At 41.3% G+C, this 23,307-nt stretch overlaps 1 protein-coding gene across 4 annotated transcripts in view; it reads left to right on the forward strand.

Annotated features, from left to right (window-relative positions):
- The window catches only part of LOC311111055 (kinesin light chain 1-like), a 56,699-nt gene extending 36,688 nt beyond the window's left edge, over positions 1 to 20,011 (forward strand). For 2 of the 4 annotated variants that reach the window (XM_084153754.1, XM_084153755.1), the window contains exons 13-16: positions 249 to 407; positions 15,788 to 15,918; positions 17,026 to 17,086; positions 17,801 to 20,011. In XM_084153754.1, coding sequence (XP_084009880.1) covers positions 249 to 407; positions 15,788 to 15,918; positions 17,026 to 17,086; positions 17,801 to 17,875 — 426 coding nt within the window. In that variant the 3' untranslated portion in view covers positions 17,876 to 20,011. Of the gene's footprint in view, positions 1 to 248; positions 408 to 11,842; positions 14,098 to 15,787; positions 15,919 to 17,025; positions 17,087 to 17,800 lie in introns of those variants that run through there. The other 2 variants (XM_084153756.1, XM_084153757.1) reach the window with 2 other exon arrangements.
- Positions 20,012 to 23,307: the final 3,296 nt, after the last annotated feature.

The following is a 23,307-nucleotide window of genomic DNA, read 5'->3' on the forward strand; positions in this document are numbered from 1 at the left end:
GCACTAGCTAGCCATTTAATTGTTCAAGGTTAGGGATGTCTTTAAAGTGTGTGTCTGTGTGTGTGTGTGTGTGTGTGTGTGTGTGTGTGTGTGTGTGTGTGTGTGTGTGTGTGTGTGTGTGTGTGTGTGTGTGTGTGTGTGTGTGTGTGTGTGTGTGTGTGTGTGTCTGTGTGTGTGTGTGTGTGTGTGTGTCTGTGTGTGTCTGTGTGTGTGTCTGGGGCGCCTGTCTTTTTTTGTCCCTCCCCCAGGGCATAGACCCTATCCACCAGACCCGTGTGGTGGAGATCTTAAAGGATGGCGAAGGGGACAGGGAGAAGCGGAGGAGCCGGGACAGCCTGTCCAGCGTCAAGTACGAGAGCGGCTCTGAGACCGGCGAGGAAGTGAGTATGGACGTGGAGTGGAACGGGGTGAGTACAAATCCACTGAAACGTATTCAGTCCCCAAAATTCCAGTGGCCTTAATGATGGACAGAGCAATTATAAACAGTACACTGCTGAGCTGATGGGCTGGTACAGGTAACACACCCGCAGCCCTAATCTCAGGCACTCCACACAGTGGTTGTGTACCAATTCTACACACTTTTCCCCGAAGTGTGTACTTGCACACTACCTATCATGGGATTTAAAAGCATTGGATTGGTGTGTAAGCATTTGCTGAAGGGAGTTGTCACCATTTCTTAAATCCATGAGAGGGAGTGTACCGCCATCTGAAGCGCACATTTGGGGTGAAGCATGAACAATCTGGGAGGCTGACAGTGTCATCAGTAGTAAAGTATGTGTGCATTCAAGGCTGTTCACTCCTGGTCCTGGAGATGCATCTATAAGGAATTTGATTCCAGATATCTATACTGTATCAGTCAGCCAGCTCTCTGTGTTATTACCCTGTCCTCACTAAAGCGTCACCTGGAAATCCTTTTTGGAAAGGCACAAAGCTGATTGATTGTGCTGGCATAACCTGTTGTGTAACTCCTGTTCATTTAACTTCTGGCTTTGTATGTGTTACATTTTTTGAGTGGTGCTTGTTGGAAGTATTTAATTTCTCGTTTTAATATCCAATAGTTTGTGTTAAATGTCACCGATGTTGCTTGTTAAACAGGAGAGAAGGAAATGGCACAGGTTCACTCTGGGGCTTCTTGGGAAGGCAGAATCCCTTTTTACAGAATTCACCAGGCTATACTGTTTGGCCTACCTTATTGACACCTAGCTAATGTGTCAATCTGATAGGTCACAGCTTCATTAGGATAGGGGCGGCAGGTAGCCTGGCGGGTAGGAGCGTTGGGCCAGTAACCGAAAATTGAATTTTATTGGTCACGTACACATATTTAGCAGATGTTATTGCAGGTGTAGCGAAATGCTTGTGTTCCTAGCTCCAACAGTGCAGTAGTATCTAACAATTCACAACAATACACACATCTAAAAGTAAAAGAATGGAATTAAAAAATATATAAATATTAGGACAAGCAATGTCGGAGTGGCATTGACAAAAATACAGTAGAATAGAATACAGTGTATATACATATGAGATGAGTAAAGCGGTATGTAAACATTATTTAAGTAATAATGGAACACTAGTCAAAGTGGCCAGTGATTCCATGTATATAGGGCAGCAGCCTCTAAGGTGGCTAGTGATGGCTATTTAACAGTCTGATGGCCTTGAGATAAAGGTTTTTCAGTCTCTCGGTCCCAGCTTTGATGCACCTGTACTGACCTCGCATTCTGGATGATAGCGGGGTGAACAGGCTGTGGCTCGGGTGGTTGTTGTCCTTTGATCTTTTTGGCCTTCCTGTGACATCGGGTGCTGTAGGTGTCCTGGAGGGCAGGCAGTGTGCCCCCGGTGATGCGTTGGGGAGACCGCACCACCCTCTGGAGAGCCCTGCGGTTGCGGGCGGTGCAGTTGCCGTACCAGGCGGTGATACAGCCCGACAGGATGCTCTCAATTGTGCATCTGTAAAAGTTTCTTAGGGGCCAAGCTGAATTTCTTCCGCCTCCTGAGATAGAAGAGGCGATATTGTCAGTGATGTGTACGCTGAGGAACTTGAAGCTTTCCATGGAAGACCCAGAGTTACCTCTGCTGCAGAGGATAAGTTCATTAGAGTTACCAGCCTCAGAAATTGCAGCTCAAATAAATGCTTCACAGAGTTCAAGTAACAGACACATCTCAACATCAACTGTTCAGAGGAGACTGTTGGAATCAGGCCTTCATGGTTGAATTGCTGCAAAGAAACCACTACTAAAGGACACCAATAAGAAGAAGAAACTTGCTTGGGCCAAGAAACACGAGCAATGGACATTAGACCGGTGGAAATTTGCATTTTTGAGATTTTTGGGATGAGATGGTTTGGGATGAGTTGGACCGAGTGAAGGAAAAGCAGTGCTCAGCATATGTGGGAACTCCTTCAAGACTGTTAGAAAAGCATTCCAGGTGAAGCTGGTTGAGAGAATGCCAAGAGTGTGCAAAGCTGTCATCAAGGCAAAGGGTGGCTATTTGAAGAATCTCAAATCTAAAATATATTTTGATATGTTTAACACTTTTTTGGTTACTACATGATTCCATATGTGTTATTTCAGAGTTTTGATGTCTTCACTATTATTCTACAATGTAAAAAAAACTTGAATTAGTAGGTGTCCAAATGTTTGATTGGCAGTATGTATGTGTGTGTATATATGTATGTATGTGTGTATATATATATATATATATATATACACATACATACATACTGCCAGTTAAAAGTATGATCTACTCTTGATTTAAAATATAATCCATCTTTATTTGCATGGTATATACACTACCAGTCAGAAGTTTGGACACACCTACTCATTCAAGGGTTTTTCTTTATTTTAAATTTTTTTTAAATTGTAGAATAATAGTGAACACATCAGAACTCTGAAATAACACATATGGAATCATGTAGTGACCAGGAAAGTGTTAAACATATCAAAATATATTTTGTGTATATACAGTGGGGAGAACAAGTATTTGATACACTGCCGATTTTGCAGGTTTTCCTACTTACAAAGCATGTAGAGGTCTAATTTTTTATCATAGGTACACTTCAACTGTGAGAGACGGAATCTAAAACAAAAATCCAGAAAAACACATTGTATGATTTTTAAGTAATTAATTTGCATTTTATTGCATGACATAAGTATTTGATACATCAGAAAAGCAGAACTTAATATTTGGTACAGAAACCTTTGTTTGCAATTACAGAGATCATACGTTTCCTGTAGGTCTTGATCAGGTTTGCACACACTGCAGCAGGGATTTTGACCCACTCCTCCATACAGACCTTCTCCAGATCCTTCAGGTTTCAGGGCTGTCGCTGGGCAATACGGACTTTCAGCTCCCTCCAAAGATTTTCTATTGGGTTCAGGTCTGGAGACTGGCTAGGCCACTCCAGGACCTTGAGATGCTTCTTACAGAGCCACTCCTTAGTTGCCCAGGCTGTGTGTTTCGGGTCGTTGTCATGCTGGAAGACCCAGCCACGACCCATCTTCAATGCTCTTACTGAGGGAAGGAGGTTGTTGGCCAAGATCTCGCGATACATGGCCCCATCCATCCTCCCCTCAATACGGTGCAGTCGTCCTGTCCCCTTTCCAGAAAAGCATTCCCAAAGAATAATGTTTCCACCTCCATGCTTCACGGTTGGGATGGTGTTCTTGGGGTTGTACTCATCCTTCTTCTTCCTCCAAACACGGCGAGTGGAGTTTAGACCAAAAAGCTCTATTTTTGTCTCATCAGACCACATGACCTTCTCCCATTCCTCCTCTGGATCATCCAGATGGTCATTGGCAAACTTCAGATGGGCCTGGATATGCGCTGGCTTGAGCAGGGGGACCTTGCGTGCGCTGCAGGATTTTAATCCATGACGGCGTAGTGTGTTACTAATGGTTTTCTTTGAGACTGTGGTTCCAGCTTTCTTCAGGTCATTATCCAGGTCCTGCCGTGTAGTTCTGGGCTGATCCCTCACCTTCTTCATGATCATTGATGCCCCACGAGGTGAGATCTTGCATGGAGCCCCAGACCGAGGGTGATTGACCGTCATCTTGAACTTCTTCCATTTTCTAATAATTGCGCCAACAGTTGTTGCCTTCGCACCAAGCTGCTTGCCTATTGTCCTGTAGCCCATCCCAGCCTTGTGCAGGTCTACAATTTAACCCTGATGTCCTTACACAGCTCTCTGGTCTTGGCCATTGTGGAGAGGTTGGAGTCTGTTTGATTGAGTGTGTGGACAGGTGTCTTTTATACAGGTAACGAGTTCAAACAGGTGCAGTTAATACAGGTAATGAGTGGAGAACAGGAGGGCTTCTTAAAGAAAAACTAACAGGTCTGTGAGAGCCGGAATTCTTACTGGTTGGTAGGTGATCAAATACTTATGTCATGCAATAAAATGCAAATGAATTACTTAAAAATCATACAATGTGATTTTCTGGATTTTTGTTTTAGATTCCGTCTCTCACAGTTGAAGTGTACATATGATAAAAATGACAGACCTCTACATGCTTTGTAAGTAGGAAAACCTGCAAAATCGGCAGTGTATCAAATACTTGTTCTCCCCACTGTATATGTATATACAGCTGAGACCACTGCAAAATTATCAGTTTCTCTGGTTTTACTATTTATAGGTATGTGTTTGGGTAAAAATAACATTTTTGTTTTATTCTATAAACTACTGACAACATTTCTCCCAAATTAATTTAGAGCATTTATTTGCAGAAAATGACAACTGGTCAAAATAACAAAAAAATGCAGTGTTGTCAGTCCTCGAATAATGCAAAGAAAATAAGTTCATGTTAATTTTTAAACAACACAATACTAATGTTTTAACTTAGGAATAGTTCAGAAATCAATATTTGTTGGAATAACCCTGATTTTTATTATTAATTATTTATTATTATTATTATTATTATTATTATTTTCAATCACAGCTTTCATGCGTCTTGTCATGCTCTCCACCAGTCTTTCACATTGATGTTGGGTGACTTTTTTCCACTCCTGGCGCAAATATTCAAGCAGCTCGGCTTTGTTTGATGGCTTGTGACCATCCATCTTCCACTTGATCACATTCCAGAAGTTTTCAATGGGGTTCAGGTCTGGAGATTGGGCTGGCCATGACAGGGTCTTGATCTGGCGGTCCTCCATCCACATCTTGATTGACCTGGCTGTGTGGCATGGCGCATTGTCCTGCTGGAACAACCAATCCTCAGAGTTGGGGAACAATGTCAGAGCAAAAGGAAGCACGTTTTCTTCCAGGACAACCTTGTACGTGGCTTGATTCATGCGTCCTTCACAAAGACAAATCTGCCCGATTCCAGCCTTGCTGAAGCACCCCCAGATCATCACCGATCCTCCACCAAATTTCACAGTGGGTGCGAGCCACTGTGGCTTGTAGGCCTCTCCAGGTCTCCGTCTAACCATTAGACGACCAGGTGTTTTGCAAAGCTGAAAATCAGTAGAATGAGGTGTGCCTGTGTTGGAATTCAACATACAATGGAATAGAATGGCTGTCATACATGTAGAGATGCTGATTTAAGAAGAATTTGCAGTGGTCTCTTAATTTTTTCCACAGCTGTATATGTGTGTATATATATATGTGTGTGTGTGTATGTATATATGTTTGTGTGTGTGTGTGTGTGTGTATATATATGTATATATACAGTTGAAGTCGGAAGTTTACATACACTTAGGTTGGAGTCATTAAAACTCATTTTTCAACCACTCCACAAATGTCTCGTCAAACTATAGTTTTGGAAAGTCGGTTAGGACATCTACAAGTAATTTTTCCAACAATTGTTTACAGACAGATTATTTCACTTATAATTCGCAGCATCACAATTCCAGTGGGTCAGAGGTTTACATACACTAAGTTGACTGTGCCTTTAAACAGCTTGGAAAATTCCAGAAAATTATGTCATGACTTTAGAAGCTTCTGATAGGCTAATTGACATCATTTGAGTCAGTTGGAGGTGTACCTGTGGATGTATTTCAAGGCCTACCTTCAAACTCAGTGCCTCTTTGCTTGACATCATGGGAAAATCAAAAGAAATCAGCCAAGACCTCAGAAAAACAATTGTAGACCTCCACAAGTCTGGTTCATCCTTGGGAGCAATTTCCAAATGCCTGAAGGTACCACGTTCATCTGTACAAACAATAGTACGCAAGTATAAACACCATGGGACCATGCAGCCATCATACCGCTCAGGAAGGAGATGCGTTCTGTCTCCTAGAGATGAACATATTTTGGTGCGAAAAGTGCAAATCAATCCCAGAACAACAGCAAAGGACCTTGTGAAGATGCTGGAGGAAACAGGTACAAAAGTATCTATATCCACAGTAAAACAAGTCCTATATCGACATAACCTGAAAGGCCGCTCAGCAAGGAAGAAGCCACTGCTCCAAAACCGCCATAAAATAGCCAGACTACGGTTTGCAACTGCACATGGGGACAAAGATCATACTTTTTGGAGAAATGTCTTCTGGTCTGATGAAACAAAAATAGAACTGTTTGGCCATAATGACAATCGTTATGTTTGGAGGAAAAAGGGGGATGCTTGCAAGCCGAAGAACACCATCCCAACCATGAAGCACGGAGGTGGCAGCATCATGCTGTGGGGGTGCTTTGCTGCAGGAGGGACAGGTGCACTTCACAAATTAGATGGCATCATGTAGAAGGAAAATTTGGATATATTGAAGCAACATCAAGACATCAGTCAGGAAGTTAAAGGTTGGTCGCAAATGGGTCTTCCAAATGGACAATGACCCCAAGCATACTTCCAAAGTTGTGGCAAAATGGCTTAAGGGCAACAAAGTCAAGGTATTGGAGTGGCCATCACAAGCCCTGACCTCAATCCTATAGAAAATGTGTGGGCAGAACTGAAAAAGCGTGTGCGAGCAAGGAGGCCTACAAACCTGACTCCGTTACAACAGCTCTGTCAGGAGTAATGGGCCAAAATTCACCCAACTTATTGTGGGAAGCTTGTGAAAGGCTACCCGAAACGTTTGACCCAAGTTAAACAATTATAAGGCAATGCTACCAAATACTAATTGAGTGTATGTAAACTTCTGACCCACTGGGAATGTGATGAAATAAATAAAAGCTTAAATAAATCATTCTCTCAACTATTATTCTGACATTTCACATTCTTAAAATAAAGTGGTGATCCTAGCTGACCTAAGACAGGGAATTTTTACTAGGATTAAATGTCAGGAATTGTGAAAAACTGAGTTTAAATGCATTTGGCTAAGGTGTATTTAAACTTCCGACTTCAACTGTATATATATGTGTGTATATTTTTTGGGGAGTGGCGGCAACGATTTAGCAGCGTTGGCCCGCCGCTGCTTAATTAATACAGGGGAAACACTGTAGGGTGCCATTTGGGACGCCCTTTTCTGGTACTGCCCCGAGATCCCCAGTCTGAGTCTGTGCCTCCTTCTCTCACTAGCACACCCAGCCACCCCTCACTGCACCCTTCCCACTCCAAACGCGCATGTTCCACAACTGCCAGCAATGTTTAACGTGTTGTGTTCCATTGGTTTGAACTGCACTACATTACCCATTAACCACCTGCTGTGCTATGGCTGATTCATGTGTCCTCATAATCCTTGCCGTTATTTTCTGCATGTTCATATAAATATTTTCTGATCTGGAGTTGATCTTTTAAAGAAGGGTAGAGTGTACATTTGTTGAATCGTGTATGATGGCTGAAGAAATATGATGCTTGCTATAAAGTCTGAACTCAATTATTCTGATATGCAGAGGGTTTAAAAATATATATTTCCATTAGCCAAAATTCAGTCTCCTACTAGTCTCCTATAGGAATTTTGCGGACCTAGTACCATATCATCAGACCTTTCACATAGGTGTAATTAATGATATTGTAAGCAGATAACAAAGATCACTCATCCACTTGAGTTCTGCCAATGAGATTACTACAAATTTGGTTTCGATAGATCACACTCTGTTAAATGGTCCAATGAGGTTCACAGCAGCCCATACAGTTACTGAGGTTTGTGCCTGTGTCTCCTCAAGGTACATCTTGTTTGGCGAATACTCGCTTTTATCATCCTAGTGATGGCTGTGGCAGTTGAAATAATATCATGGCAATCAAAGGGGGAAATCTGTTCAGATTGAAGAACATGTTTCTCTGTCTATCCATCCATTGCAATGAAAGAATGAATATAGAATCAATCAATATTTCATACATGTACCAACATGTCAAATTGTAGAATAAAAAGTTTCATCTAAGCATAATTATGCTGTTTTCATAACTAATTGTGAGTATGGGATGCTCATCAGTTCCCATGTATAATTCTGGTGTAGTATTACTACCAGTTCATCACCTACATTGATTTATAAGCTGATGTGTTTTTTCATTAGAAATACTTTTCTAACTGGACTCCTCTTGGGTCAATAGATCAAAGATGTGTTTCACTTTGAATCGGTCGAGGTGCAATACAGTTGGTTTGTTGAAACTTGAACTTTTCTTCTGGATTTTGACTCCTTTGTGCAGTTTAAAGGCTAGTGTGTGTCTCACTGAGTATACAAAACATTAAGGACACCTTCTCGTTCCATGACGTAGACTGGCCAGGTGTAAACTATAATCCCTTATTGATGTTACTTGTTAAATCCACTTCAGTCAGTGTAGATGAAGGGGAGGAGACAGGTTAAAGAAGGACTTTTAAGCCTTGAGTCAATTGAGACATGGATTGTGTATGTATGCCATTCAGAGGATGAATGGGCAGGATAAAATGCCTTTTGAATGGGGTATGGTAGTAGGTGCCAGGCGCACCGGTTTGTGTCAAGAACTGCAACGCTGCTGGGTTTTTCACGCTCAACAGTTTCACTTGTATCGAGACTGGTCCACCACCCAAAGGACATCCAGCCAACTTGACACAACTGTGGGAAGCATTGTATTCAACATGGGCCAGCATCCCTGTGGAACGCTTTCGACACCTTGTAGAGTCCATGCCCCGACGAATTGAGGCTGTTCTGAGAGCATTAGAGGGGGGTGCAACTCGATATTAGGAAGGTGTTCCTAATGGTTGGTATACTCAGTGTATATCGAATAGCTTATTTACTGCATTATCAGTTATGGAAATGTACAAGTCTAGTGAAAACAGCATTGTTGGCACAAGGTCCCTTCCCTCTTGCATCCTTACTCCTTTCTCACTGTGTTGAACAAGTGATGGAGAGCGGTACACGGAGGGTGGTGGTGATTTTCTGTGTAGCATGGAAGCAGGTGTTGTTGTGGTCGTATCCTGTGGTTATGTAGACCGTGTCTCAGTCTGTGTGCCTGTGAATGCGCGAATGTACTGTGCTTGTGATTTAGGTGCGTTTTTGCCTTGTCCAATGGAATGCATCGTTTATGCACGTCATCCTCTTTTCTTTCTGTTTGTGCAACTACTAACCTGCCCTTTTGATGGTTAACCTTGCCATGTCAACCAATCAGCCTGTCCATCAAATGTTCCTCCTTCATTCAGTGGATTGTACTCTTCCTCTTGATTGGACCAAAGCTGGGGGGTTGGGGCGGGGTTATTATGGTCAGAAAACAGACTAGAGAATCCGAGCTTGTATAACTCACCTATTATAATGTAGCCTAGTAGGGGGTGGGGGTTAGAATTTGGACTGTTATCACTTAATATAGACTACCATATGTTAATCTAAAATATCTATAACCAAAATGTTTATTCATTACAAGTTTTTAAGATATGTTCATAACAATTAGCTGTCCTGCATTGATATGATCTATACATATTCCTCTCTTGTGCCACTGACAGTTTCTTCACAGCGGTATAACATTTGTATAGAGAGATGGATAGATTTTCAGGTATTATATCCATCATCAGTCACTACAGACACCTCTCTCTGCCAAGCCTCCCGATTTGTTCGTTCGATGACTGTGGTGCTGCAGTGCTGACGTTTGCTTCAGTCTGCAGTGCACAGTCACTGGCTGGGCTCGGTGTGCCAAGTCCACCCTTGCCTGTCTGCCCAACAGCAGAGCCCACAGAGACAGTACAGCAAACAGCTGAGTCACAGTGACTGACTGCACCCAGACATAATAGTAACATCACTGACTAGCACTGGAGGTGGAGGGAGGCTGTAGCACCATCTGAAAAATGGCCGCCGTGGTGCTGCAGGCCATTTAGGTCAATGGATGAATTTCATGTGTTAGGAAAGGAAAGGCTGCTTGAATTTATTCAATCGCCAGTCATTAATTTGTTATTTTATGGTGAAGCTCAAATTGTAAATCGATAAACGCATAGGCCTACACATTATTTCTGAGCTTCGACTAGGAAGGCAGAGCCATGTCATAAGTCTCAACATAAGCATGCTTCCTTTCTATTTAAATATACAGTACCAGTCAAAAGTTTGGACACCTACTCATTCAAGGGTTTTTCTTTTCTTTTTACTATTTTCTACATTGTAGAATAATAGTGAAGACATCAAAACTATGAAATAACACCATATGGAATCATGTAGTAACCAAAAAAGTGTTAAACAAATCAAAATATATTTTATATTTGAGATTCTTCAAATAGCCACCCTTTGCCTTGATGACAGCTTTGCACACTCTTGGCATTGTCTCAACCAGCTTCACCTGGAATGCTTTTCCAACAGTCTTGAAGGAGTTCCCACATATGCTGAGCACTTGTTGGCAGTTGTGTAAAGTAACAAAATAGAAATACTTAATTAGTTTTTTGGGGTATCTGTACTTTACTATTGATATTTCTGTCGACTTTTACTTCACTACATATATATATTTTTTGAAGTATACTTTTACTCCAATACATTTCCCCTGACACCTTCGTTACTCGCTATCAAATCAATCTGAAGCTAGAAGAAAAAAACGAATCATGTTAGAAAAAAGATGCAAGCAACATCGGCGAGTCGGCACTCAAGGGTGAACTTGTTTTGCAATGCCGACTGACATGCAGAGTTGAGCCAATCCTCATCAGTTTGGGCAAATCCAAGGGTCCTAAAGTGCAAACCCCAACCACCGGGAGCCTGACACTTGCAAAACAGTCATCCACTCAGTAGCACTTTGAACCAATCATGTCCGACATCGCTCTACCACCACCTACTGATGAGGACGAACACACTTGGATGTATCTAAAAGAAATGTCTCTGGTTTGCGCTTAGTGGGACTATCATTTGTTTTTCAACAGGACAATGACCCAACACACCTCCAGGCTGTGTAAGGGATATTTGACCAAGAAGGAGAGTGATGGAGTGCTGCATCAGATGACCTGGCCTCCGCAATCATCCGACCTCAACCCAATTGAGATGGTTTGGGATGAGTTGGACCGCAGAGTGAAGGAAAATCAGCCAACAAGTGCTCAGCATATGTGGGAACTCCTTGAAGACTGTTGGAAAAGCATTCCTGGTGACTACCTCATGAAGCTGGTTGAGAGAATGCCAAACGTGTGCAAGCTGTCATCAAGGCGAAGTGTGGCTACTTTAAAGAATCTAAAATCTAAAATATTTTGATTTGTTCAACACTTTTTTGGTTACTACATGATTCCATATGTGTTATTTCATAGTTTTGATGTCTTCACTATTATTCTACAATGTAAAAAATAGTAAAAATAAAGAAAAACCCTTGAATGAGTAGGTGTGTCCAAACTTTTGACTGGTAGTGTATATACCATGCAAATAAAGATGGATTCTATTTTAAATCAAGAGTAGATCTTACTGCAGTGCATATTTGGCCAAGAGCACATCTCTTCTCGCTAGGATAACCTGAATAGGTTAAAGAATGGGTTTAGTTAGAAGATGCCTCACCCCAGAGCTTTAAATCAAATGTTTTTTGTTTGTGTGTTTTTCTCTCTCTCTTTCCATCAGGCCTAAGCCACATCAAGATTATTCCTCCATCCTTCTCTCCTCTTCCCCAACCAAAATAGCAAAGGATGTCTTTGTCGATTCCCTTTGGCCTTCTCTTCTCTCCTACCACCAAATGAAAAGCTCCTCCTCTACCATTCCTGGTGTCCTCGGCGAGACTGCTCCTTGTTGTCACCTCTGTCCCTCTACTGACAACCGTTGGGATGTTTGGTTTCCTCTTCCCTCTGATCCCTCTCTCTCTCTTTTTCACCCTTTTCATTCACTAACCCTGTCTTGCTCCTTTGTCAAAATGTTCTGAATTTTCCCTTAACATGATGTCATGTCTATCACATTCTCCTCTGAAACTCACCTCTTTCTTCTTCTAACATTAATCTGTAATATTCAGCTTTATTCTACTGTATTTAATAATGACATGATAGAAGGGGTCAGTGTTTGGAAATACGGTGGCCCGTGGGGAACACACAGAGCAAAGCAGAAAAGACAGAATGATTTTGGACAATGGGGAATCTGACCTGTGACCTGCAACTGCTCCCACAGCCCTTAACATCTGCCCAAAACACCATGACAACACCTGTCCTTTTGCCTTCACAACATAGCTGTGGTTTGACTGTCTGCATCTCACATCTCCCTTCAGGACTTCAATGTTGCTTTGCATTGGCCTCGGTCTGTATTTGTGTTGGAGTGGCTTTGCCTTCTAGCGAGCGTGCGCACACACAAACACGCGCGCACATTCCCAGGACTGTAAGCAGCTGGCTGGTGAAAATAGTCTGTGATCAAATACAAAATGGCTTGGGGTCTGCAGTTGACAAACTTGGTGCCTGTATTTGTGCCATTGTAGTATCTTATTGAAAAAGTCATTTTAATTTGCTTCCTTAAAGTTCATTTCATCATTTTGAAATGTAGCCATATGCCTGAGCAGTTTTAAAGAGGTACTGTATTGTAATAAATGCTTATGACTTTGGTATATTACATTAGCTGGCTAACTCTGACAAAAGTGGGGATGTTGGGGTTTCAAACTTGTCCTCTTTTTATATATTTTTTACCTATTCATTTTTTTTATTTCTTATTATTTACTAAACTTTTATTATGCTCGCTGTGTATTGACTGCTGAAGAAGGCAGTGGTATTTCAACCTACTATACTACTACTATACTACCAATATGTGGTGTTATAGTAACCGCTAGCTGTTTTGTCTTGATGGACGAAAACACACTGCAGCATTTTCAGCTTGTGAATAATATAGCAGCTTTATAAGCAAAAGTCATTGTCACCTTCCCAATTCCCCTAGAGCTTGAGTTCTTCTTGGCTAGACTGCTCTCCCTTCTTCGATGCATAGCGTTTTACATACTGTAGGCCTGTTGTTTACCGTGCACAGATTACGTTTAAAAAGGGAATAGTGCCGCATTATCAATGGTTATAGGCTACTGCAACAAAACCAACATGGAACGTTACCAAAACATCCCTGTCGAAGCAACAGCACATCTGTTGTCTTCAAATTCGATTTTCTATCCTCTGAGACCAAGGGGGAGTTAGTGACCACATATGGGCTTTTCATTGCCTGCTTTATATTGCCTTTGAATGTGTTGAGATTATAGGACAAATTAGTGTTGCCATTGGAGAAAACGTATGAATCGTAGCATGTGTGTTTTAATGGCTCAAGGTCAATATATTGGTTAGACTTCTTTTGAACACTTTAATGGAATATGTTGCCTTCCCTACCCCTTACATCACACAGTTCATTACAGGTGGACATTGTCCATTTTGACTAGATCTCTTTTTGGACTACAAAACCCATAGTCAGTGCTTGCTCAAGATCATTAATTTAAGTGTTTAACTAACTGAATGTAATAGAATTTCCATATTGTACTAAAGTGTAGTAAGTGATATTTATGGATTTGATCAGGCACTCATCACATAGGCTTTTGAAATGTCATTTGCCATTCCTAACCATAAAGCATACTTTTTAAGAATGCAAGCAACACTGAAAAAGAGAGAAATGGCAATGTTTATCGTGTAATTCTGACAATATTGTTGTGTTATAGTGGAATGCTGATTATTTATTAAACTTGTCTGTAATTGATATTATATAGTGTGAACTTCTGTTTCGTAGAGCAGAAGTCAACTCAATGGCGAACTCTATAAGCACCATCTTAGAACGTAGGACTTCATAATATTTACAATTTCTTCTTGCATTGTGATGATTGTTGCTTTAACACTAGTTGGTATTCTCAAATAAAGTTTTTCATTTGTGAAGTGTCATTTCTCTCTGCACATCTTCCAGATCATCAAATCACATTTTATTTGTCACATACAAGTGTTTAGTAGATGTTATTGCGGGTGTAGCGAAATGCTTGTGCTTCTAGCTCCGACAGTGCAGAAATATCTAACAAGTAATATCTAACAATTTCACAACATATACCCAATACACACACATCTAAGGAATGGAATGGAATTTAAGAATATATACATATATGGACAAGTAATGACAGAGCGGCATGGACTAAGATACAGTAGAATATTATAGAATACAGTATATACATATGAGATGAGTAGCGTAAGATATGTAAACATTATTAAAGTGACTAGTGTTCCATTTCTTAAAGTGGCCAGTGATTTCAATAGGAAGCAGCCCATCACTAGATGGCTATTTAACAGTCTGATGGCCTTGCGATAGAAGCTGTTTTTCTTTCTCGGGCCCAGCATTGATGCACCTGATCATGAAAAGCTTCCTCAGCTGCACATTGTGAAAGTGTTCAAAAAAGGGAAACACTCTTTTCACGAAGTGACTTTTCGTAGCAGGCTAGAATTTATGCAGCAGGTTAGTAGAGTTAACGTAGCAGGTTATGAGACTGAGGTTAAGGTTAGGAAAAGGGTTAGGGTCAGCAAAAATGCTACGAAAATCACTTTGTATCGAAGTGCCGTGAGGAGTGTCCAGTTCAAAAGATGCTATAAAGTCTTATTGTGCCCTCTGCTGACCAATTTGATATACTGCTGTCTCTGTGGAACATGGTCCTCTGTAGCTCAGCTGGTAGAGCACGGCGCTTGTAACGCCAAGGTAGTGGGTTCGATCCCCGGGACCACCCATACATAAAAAATGTATGCACGCATGACTGTAAGTCGCTTTGGATAAAAGCGTCTGCTAAATGGCATATTATATTATTATGCAGAAACATACGTTTTGAGTGTGGATGGCCACATTTGATTTCAAGACATGAGAAGATACATTTAATTTAACGTCATGTGTAACGGCATGACTTGTGTTCACATGAATGTCTGGTTTGGAGCCAGAGGGACCTATTATGTAGGACAGACTCGTCTGGATGAAAGTGATGCGTGGATTGACGGGTGGAGCCCCCTGTAGACCACTACTATAGTATAATTCCAAACACTCATACACCTCTTCCACTTGCGTACCTTTTACATTTTAGTCATTTAGCAGACGCTCTTATCCAGAGCGACTTACAGTTAGTGAGTGCATACATTTTTTCATTCTGGTCCCCCATGGGAAACGAACCCACAACCCTGGCGTTGCAAGCGCCATGCTCTACCAACTGAGCTACACAGGACTTTTACATCTATTCCATCAAGATGACCACATAAAAAAAAGGATCCCCTGGGTACAGGAAATACTAATTGGCATCTGCCTATGCCACAAGCATATTCATGTCAATCTGAATTTGAAATTAACACACAATAACTAATAACCCAGTAATGCCACATCTATTTAATCAATGTGGAGAGTGTGGATTGGTCTGCAGTCTCTTTTATTATTAAAGTGCCTGCTAGCTTACTGAGCTGTGGTTTTCGGTCTACTGATTTGGTCTGATTGTGTGATTTCAATATGTGTATAGGGTCCCTGATGTGTGGTTGTCTTCGTGTTTACTGTTTTGGTTTGATTGTATATGTGTACAGTATGTGTAGGGTCACTGATGTGTGGGTGTATCTGCAGGATGGTAGTGGGGCACTACAGCGCAGTGGTTCCCTAGGGAAGCTAAGGGATGTCCTGCGTAGAAGCAGCGAGCTACTAGTGAAGAAACTACAGGGCAATGGACCTCCAGAACCAACCAGAACCAGCACCAAGTAAGATCAACACCATCACTGTCCAGATTAATCTAATCAAGAACTGAGTCATGTTCATTAGGGCACACATTTTGCAATGGACATAGTCCAACTTCATTCATTTGGTGCCTAATGAACATAACTCTGAATGAAAGTCGTGGGAAAAAACAGTGTCAAGATGCTGCTTGGAAAAGCTGAAACATACTTTTTACATTAACATGAAAAAATCAGCCAATGCTGGGTTAGATTGATCCTAATTTGATGTCTAAAAGACCAGCAGGCACCTGCTTAGCTCACATACAACCTCATGTCCTTCAGATCTGGGTTCAAATACTATTTATTGTATTTAAATTACTTTCACATTTTGATATTCATACTTTTTAAAAATAGTTGAACATTTGAATGCATTTGGAAAAACTCAAATATTCCATGCATTTGAACCCAGGTTTTTTTCGTCCTAGGGGTATTTGAAATAATGTATTTGGAAACTAGTATTTGAAAGTAATTTCAAATAGTAGGCTATTTATGGGAACTTATTAGAAAATACTTTCAAATACTTCAAATATAAGTAGTTGATTCAGCCACATTATTTGAAAATACTAAAATACACAGAGAATAAGTATTTAAAATACAAATACTTAAACATGCATGTATTTGAACCCAGGTCTGGTGTCCTTAAAGGCCCAGTGCAGTCAAAAACATGATTTTCCTGTGTTGGAATAATACTGTGACAATGATAATGCCCTTTTAGTGTAAGCGCTGTTTGAAAAGACCACCTGAATTTTCTGCCTGTTTTGGTGGCGAGGAGTTTTGGTCTGCCTGGCGACATCACCAGGCGGTATACGTTAATAGACCAATAACAAAGAGTTTCAATCCTCTGCCAATAACTGCTAGTTTTCAGGTTACATATCCCTCCCATTAGGCTTGCCCATCACTCCCAGACAGTCCTAGCAATAGTCTTGCTTGAGAAAATGCTCTTTGCAAAGAAGCCAGTTTTGCTTATTTTTTACTATTTTAATTGAGAACAATCACAGTAAGGTACGTAATTGTTACCCAGAAATGATTTGATATCGAGATAAAAACGGCTGCATTGGACCTTTACATTTTTTTGGGGGGGGGTTCCAACAGCATGAAGAGAGCTGCCTCCCTGAACTACTTGAACAAGGCCAGCGACCTAGATGGCTTCCAGGTAAGAGACCCTGTCTAGTCTCCGTGGGTTGTAGAAATGATGGAGCCATATGACTGCTACAGTAATATGCATATATTAAGGTATGAAGGCAGTGAGGCTGAGATGTTAGTAATAAAAGTGATTCTTTGTATACTTTGCCGTCCTGCAAACGGTACCGGAGCATCGGCTCTCGGACCAACAGGCTCCGAGACAGCTTCTACCCTCAAGCCATAAGACCGCTAAATAGCTAGACTGCTAAATAGTCAACCAATGGTACCCAAACTATCTGCACTGACTCTATGCACACTCACTAGACTTTATATTCACACACACACACACACTACACTGTCACTCCCACACAAATACTCTTATTATTATCTATCCAGATGTCTAGTCACTTTACCCTGCTTTCATGTACATACAGTATCTACCTCAAGTACCTCGTAGCTCTGCACATTGATCTGGTACTGGTACTCTCTGTATATAGCTCCATTCTTGTGTATTTTATTTTATTACTCTTATGTTAGTTACTATTTTATTTTTGTATCATTATTTTTCAACTCTGCATTGTTGGGAAAGGTTCGTAAGCAAGCATTTCACTGTAAAATCTACACCAGTTGTATTCGGCGCATGTGATAAATAAAATTGTATTTTCCTTTAATTATAATGCATATATTGATGCCCCCCCCCCCCCCCTCTCTACCTCCTCTCTCTCTCTTTCTTTCTCTTTCTCAGGGTCCAGGGATCAGCAGGCTAAAGGAGAGCCGGGGCCTGAGCTCCAGCACTGTAGATCTGTACAGCGGAAACTGAGAAATGAGCAACATACATGTTACTCCAGTCTCAGCCCACCATAATAACCACTGCCCCAAAGAAACACCTACCTACTACACCGAGTCAGCTCCCAGAGCCAGAAGGCCAAAGATACAGTGACACCTCAATCTCGGCTACCACAACCACTGCCCTAAAGACACATCCATGTTGCTCTAAAGTCTTCAGAGCCTTGAACCCAAAGATGCGGTTGCCTGTTTCTTTCAGAGATTCTGGTCCCAAAGACATGCCCACTTCTTCCTCTAAGTAATCAGGACCTCCTCCCAAAGATCCCCCTACCCCTGCCACACCCTCCACCAGTGAGATAATGTTTTCTGGGCTGGAGGTATCCATTTTGTCATTGATAACAGCTATAAGGCTTCTCTCCTGTGTGTGTTCTCTGGTGTGTTTTCAGGCTTCCAGATGTAACAAAACTATGGCTATGGGACACATTAAAAACAGGGCATTTCCTGAAACAGGCGTGTGTCCCTATAGGCTATTGGGATCAGACTGGGAAACTACCCAGCAGGAAACACACCTCTTGTGAAACGTTTCCTGTATACCGTTAGTAAAATAACTCTAGGTTTGTGTGTGTGTATACAGTTTAGTTACATCTGGAATCTCTGTTGCCATTGCCGTGCTTTTCTGTAATTACGATCTGTTATACATCCATTTGTTTAATTGTGCTGAATCCTACCATTTTGATTTAGTCTTCCTGTGCCATCTATTCCTTGTTTTAACATTGCAATTTGTTTTGCATTTTTACCTTCTTGTAAAACAAAAAAAAACGTTAAAATGTTTCCCCAGATAGAGCTCGCTACATGTTGGTAGGAAACTGGTTTGCTGTCATTTTGTCTTTCTTTTTTGCTGGATTTACATAACCTTAACATTTATTAACCCTTTGTGAAATAGTGTTGCCTCTTGAGATTGCTAGGGAGACAGGGTGTTGGTAGAAAGCTTTGGATAATAGGGCGAATAAAATGAAATACTGTGTGACTATTATAGGATACATCCTAAATGGCACCCTATTCCCTACATAGTGCACTACTTTTGACCAGGGCCCTCCTATGGGCCTTGGTCAAAAGTAGTGCACTAAATAGAGAATAGGGTGCCATTTGGGACGCAACCATAGATAAAAGGGGTGATTAAGCGCATTGCTGCTACCCGCTGGTGCCATGTGTGTCCTGCTGAAGTATGATGCTTGAAAGGTCATTGAGTTCACAGGATGGCTCCACCCAGAATGAGGTCATTGAATTTACTGTCTGAAGTTATGATCACCACCAGCAGGCACTCTCTTAATATTCTGGTTTAAAGTGGAGTTACTTTGTATGATTTCTAAATGTATATATGGTTGTTTTTTGGAGTGATCATTTTGCACAACTCTTGGATGGGTCTCTATCTTTGATTTACATTTTAGTCATTTAGCAGACGCTCTTATCCAGAGCGACATATAGAGTAGTGAGTGCATACATATTCATATTTTGTTTGTACTGGTCCCCCATGGGAATCGAACCCACAACCCTGGTGTAGCAAGTGCCATGCTCTACCAACTGAGCCACATGGGACCAATTGATCAACTGTAATGTAAAGAAGATCAACATTGAGCATAAATGGCATGTTATGTGATTGTAAAGGACTTGCTTGTTGTGTGTTTGGTCATATTCACTAGGCACAAAATGAAAGAAAACAGTCAAAAACAGGGAGGTACTATCTGAAAATGTACAAAAGGAAACACTTTTTCGTTTGACGTTGCACAAAGTCTTGAAACGTTTTGAAACAGTGTGCCCTAATGAATAGGACCTTGTTCAACAGTTGATGTTTTTGTTTAATGCTGGTACATATTGGGGATCTGCATAGTAGTTTGACAGATATCTGTCCACACTTTTCATAATCAGGGTTTGTGAGATTTAAAGTGATAAGGCTTCTATCTACTCTCCTTATTTAAACGATTCATATTTTGTACTTAAAAGCCATTCAGGTCCAGCTAAACAATATGCTGCAATGCATCTGCTCTAGTAAGGTTCTGTCTGTCTGGTATCTATTTTGGTTCTTACAGGTTATACTGGATATGTCATCTGTACATCTTTTCCACTGTCAGCTCTGCTTTTCTGTCGACCAATAAAAATGTGTTCCCCTGCCCATTGTGCCTAACTCTCTTGCTCTCCGTTGTATTACATTTTAGAAAGTGACGTGTATTCGACTGGCAGACACCTGAGGGGTTGTACTATGAAGCTGGATAGAGGACTTAGTGAGCTAACTTTGGTTCATTCTGTGTTCAACTGACACAATGGTGGCTCACCTGGTACCCTGTGTATCTAACAGCAAGAGCATGTTATTGTTACTCATTGTGTATTTATTCCTCAAGTTATTCTTTTCTATTATTTCTCTATTTTCTTTCTCTCTGCATTGTTGGGAAGGGCCCGTAAGGAAGCTTTTCACTGTTAGTTTACACCTGTTGTTTACGAAGCATGTGACAAAGAACATTTGATTTGATCTGATGGGATTGAACTATATCATTTATTTCACACCCAGAAGATCATATCTAAAATCATTAGATAATATCAAATCACTGTCTGTCTGCTACATACTTTTGTAATTGGCTAGGTTTACAATTCACCCTTGGAGTCAGTAGGTGTAGGCCTGCTGGGCTACAAAGATGCCTAGAATATTCGTTTTTTTTATCACTTTGGTACATTTTCCAGATGCAAGTGGTACGGTACTGTATATTTTCAAAACTGTTAGTTCAAAACTGATAATGCAATGTCTTATGTTCGGATCCTTTAATTGAAATAGACAAATGTTGCACATCCAACTTATCAGGTGCAGGACAGAAGAATGTATCAAAGAAAACATTAATGTTGGCAATTCTGATTTAATCAGACGCACAAAAAGACAACGTTTCAATCCAAATTGGATCTTTGCAGGTCAATCCTCGGGTCCTGAGCTTAGTGATGAGTTTGGAGGGCACTATGGTGTTGAACACTGAGCTGTAGTCAATGAACAGCATTCTCATGTAGGTGTCCCTTTTGTCCAGGTGGGAAAGAGCAGTGTGGAGTGCAATATAGATTGCATCATCTGTGGACCTGTTGGGGCGTGTGCGAATTGGAGTGGGTCCAGCTGGTGCTCTCATGCATAGTTCAGTGTTGCATAGAAGGCATTTAGCTCGTCTGGTAGGCTTGGGTTTCCCTTTGTAATCTGTGATGGTTTGCAAGCCCTGCCACATCCGACGAGCGTCAGAGCCGGTGTAGTAGGATTCGATCTTAGTCCTCTATTGACGTTTTGCCTGTTTGATGGTTTGTTGGAGGGCATAGCAGGATTTCTTATAAGTGTTTGGATTAGTGTCCTGCTCCTTGAAAGCAGCAGCTTTAGCTCAGTGCGGCTGTTGCCTGTAATCCATGGCTTCTGGTTGGGATATGTACATACGGTCACTGTGGGGACAATGTTGTCAATGCACTTATTAATGAAGCCGGTGATTGATGTGGTAAACTCCTCAATGCCATCGGATGAATCCCGGAACATATTCCAGTCTAGTGAAAAAGTATTGTAGTTTCGTATCTGTTTCATTGGACCACTTCCTTATTGAGTGCGTCACTGGTACTTCCTGTTTGAGTTTTTGCTTGTAAACAGGAATCAGGAGGATAGAGTTAAGGTCAGATTTGCCAAATGGAGGGCGAGGGAGAGCTTTGTATACGTCTCTGTGTGTGGAGTAAAGGTTGTCTAGAGTTTTCTTCGCATCTAGTTGCACAGGTGACATGCTGGTAAAAAGTACATACGACGGATTTCAGTTTTCCTGCATTAAAACACCCGCCACTAGGAGCACCGCCTCTGGGTAAGCATTTTCTTGTTTGCTTATGGCCCCATACAGCTCATTGAGTGCGGTCTTAATGCCAGCATCAGTTTGTGGTGGTAAATAGACAGATACGAAAAATATAGATGAAAACTATTTTAGTAAATAGTATGGTCTACAGCAGGGTTGTCAAACTCATTCCACGGAGGGCCGAGTGTCTGCAGCTTTTTGTTTTTTCCTTTCAATTAAGACTTAGACAACCAGGTTAGGGGAGTTCCTTACTAATTAGTGACCTTAATTCATCAAATACAAGGGTGTAGCGAAAACCCGCAGACACCCAGCCCTCCGTGGAATGAGTTTGACACGTGGTCTACAGCTTATCATGAGATATTCTAACTCAGGGAGCAGAACCTTGAGACTTCCTTAATATTAGAGATCGCGCACCAGCTGTTTTTAACAAAGAGACACACCACCCGCCTTGAGTTTACCCGACGCTGCTTATATATTCCATGTCCTTGTTCAGCCACGACTCTATGAAATATTGCAGTTATTGAGATCACATTGATAGGATACGAACGGAGCTCCTCCAGTTTATTCTCCAGTGATTGAACATTGCCATTACCATGCCAGCCTCTATAACGGCACCTCTTCCTTTTTGTGTCTGGGATTTGGGCCTGGTCCGGGATGAGCAGCATTTCCTTCACCGCCGACTCATTGAAGTAGAAATCCTCATCCAAATCAAGGTTAGTGACCGCTGTTCTGATGTCCAGAAGCTCTTTCGGTCGTAGGAAACAGATGGCGGAAACATTATGTAAAAAAAAAAGATCAGTGCTAAAAACACACACAAAATGGCACAATTGGTCAGGAGCCTGCTATTCCCTCCAGCACCATTCAAATATACCCTAGGCGCTATACAAATTTGGTTCAGTAGTTATCAGTTTTGAGCTGTTTCGTTAACCTCTTATTAACCTGTTTAGGGGACCTGCGTGGTTCTGGTACAGGGTCCGACCGACATTTTCGCTTATAAGTCGATCTGTGGACACCTTAGATCGAAATGGCTTTCATTGAGCGGTAGGCAAAGTTTCATTTCGTAGGATACCCTGAGGCAAAGTCATTAATATCCGTCGGGTGATTGGTTGAGGATTCTTGGGATCATGACTTCACTCTGAGCACTTACCAAAACACAAAACATGGCTAACAATTTGTCTCGCATCGGATCTGAAACCAGTAGTAACCACCAACTTCAGTGACAGTTAACATAACATTTAAATACAAATCTGACATTCCCGCATCCCAATAACATTGTCCCTGAGTAGGGCTTACAATCAGTTAGCAAGTTGGACATTTCAGAGTTTCCTAGTTCCGACTAGCACGTGAATGCGGCAATAGCACATGCCTGTAATCCTTACATTGTAGCGAAGCAGGAGAGAGTGGTTTCGTCACGCTAGCACATTTAGAGATTGATTTATAGCCAACTTTATCAAAGTAATCTAAAATAATTAATAGATTTTAAACAAAAAACACTTTCTGTTTGTCATAGACAGACAGAAGCTAGAGCTCTGTATGACGTTCTCAGCGGTGGGGGCAGACGTTTTGATCGAAAGATACCTTTAGAGAATATGCACACTAAACATACAAATATGTATTT

The sequence above is a fragment of the Coregonus lavaretus genome (assembly GCF_964263955.1).
Source record: "Coregonus lavaretus genome assembly, chromosome: 36".
NCBI lineage: Eukaryota > Metazoa > Chordata > Actinopteri > Salmoniformes > Salmonidae > Coregonus > Coregonus lavaretus.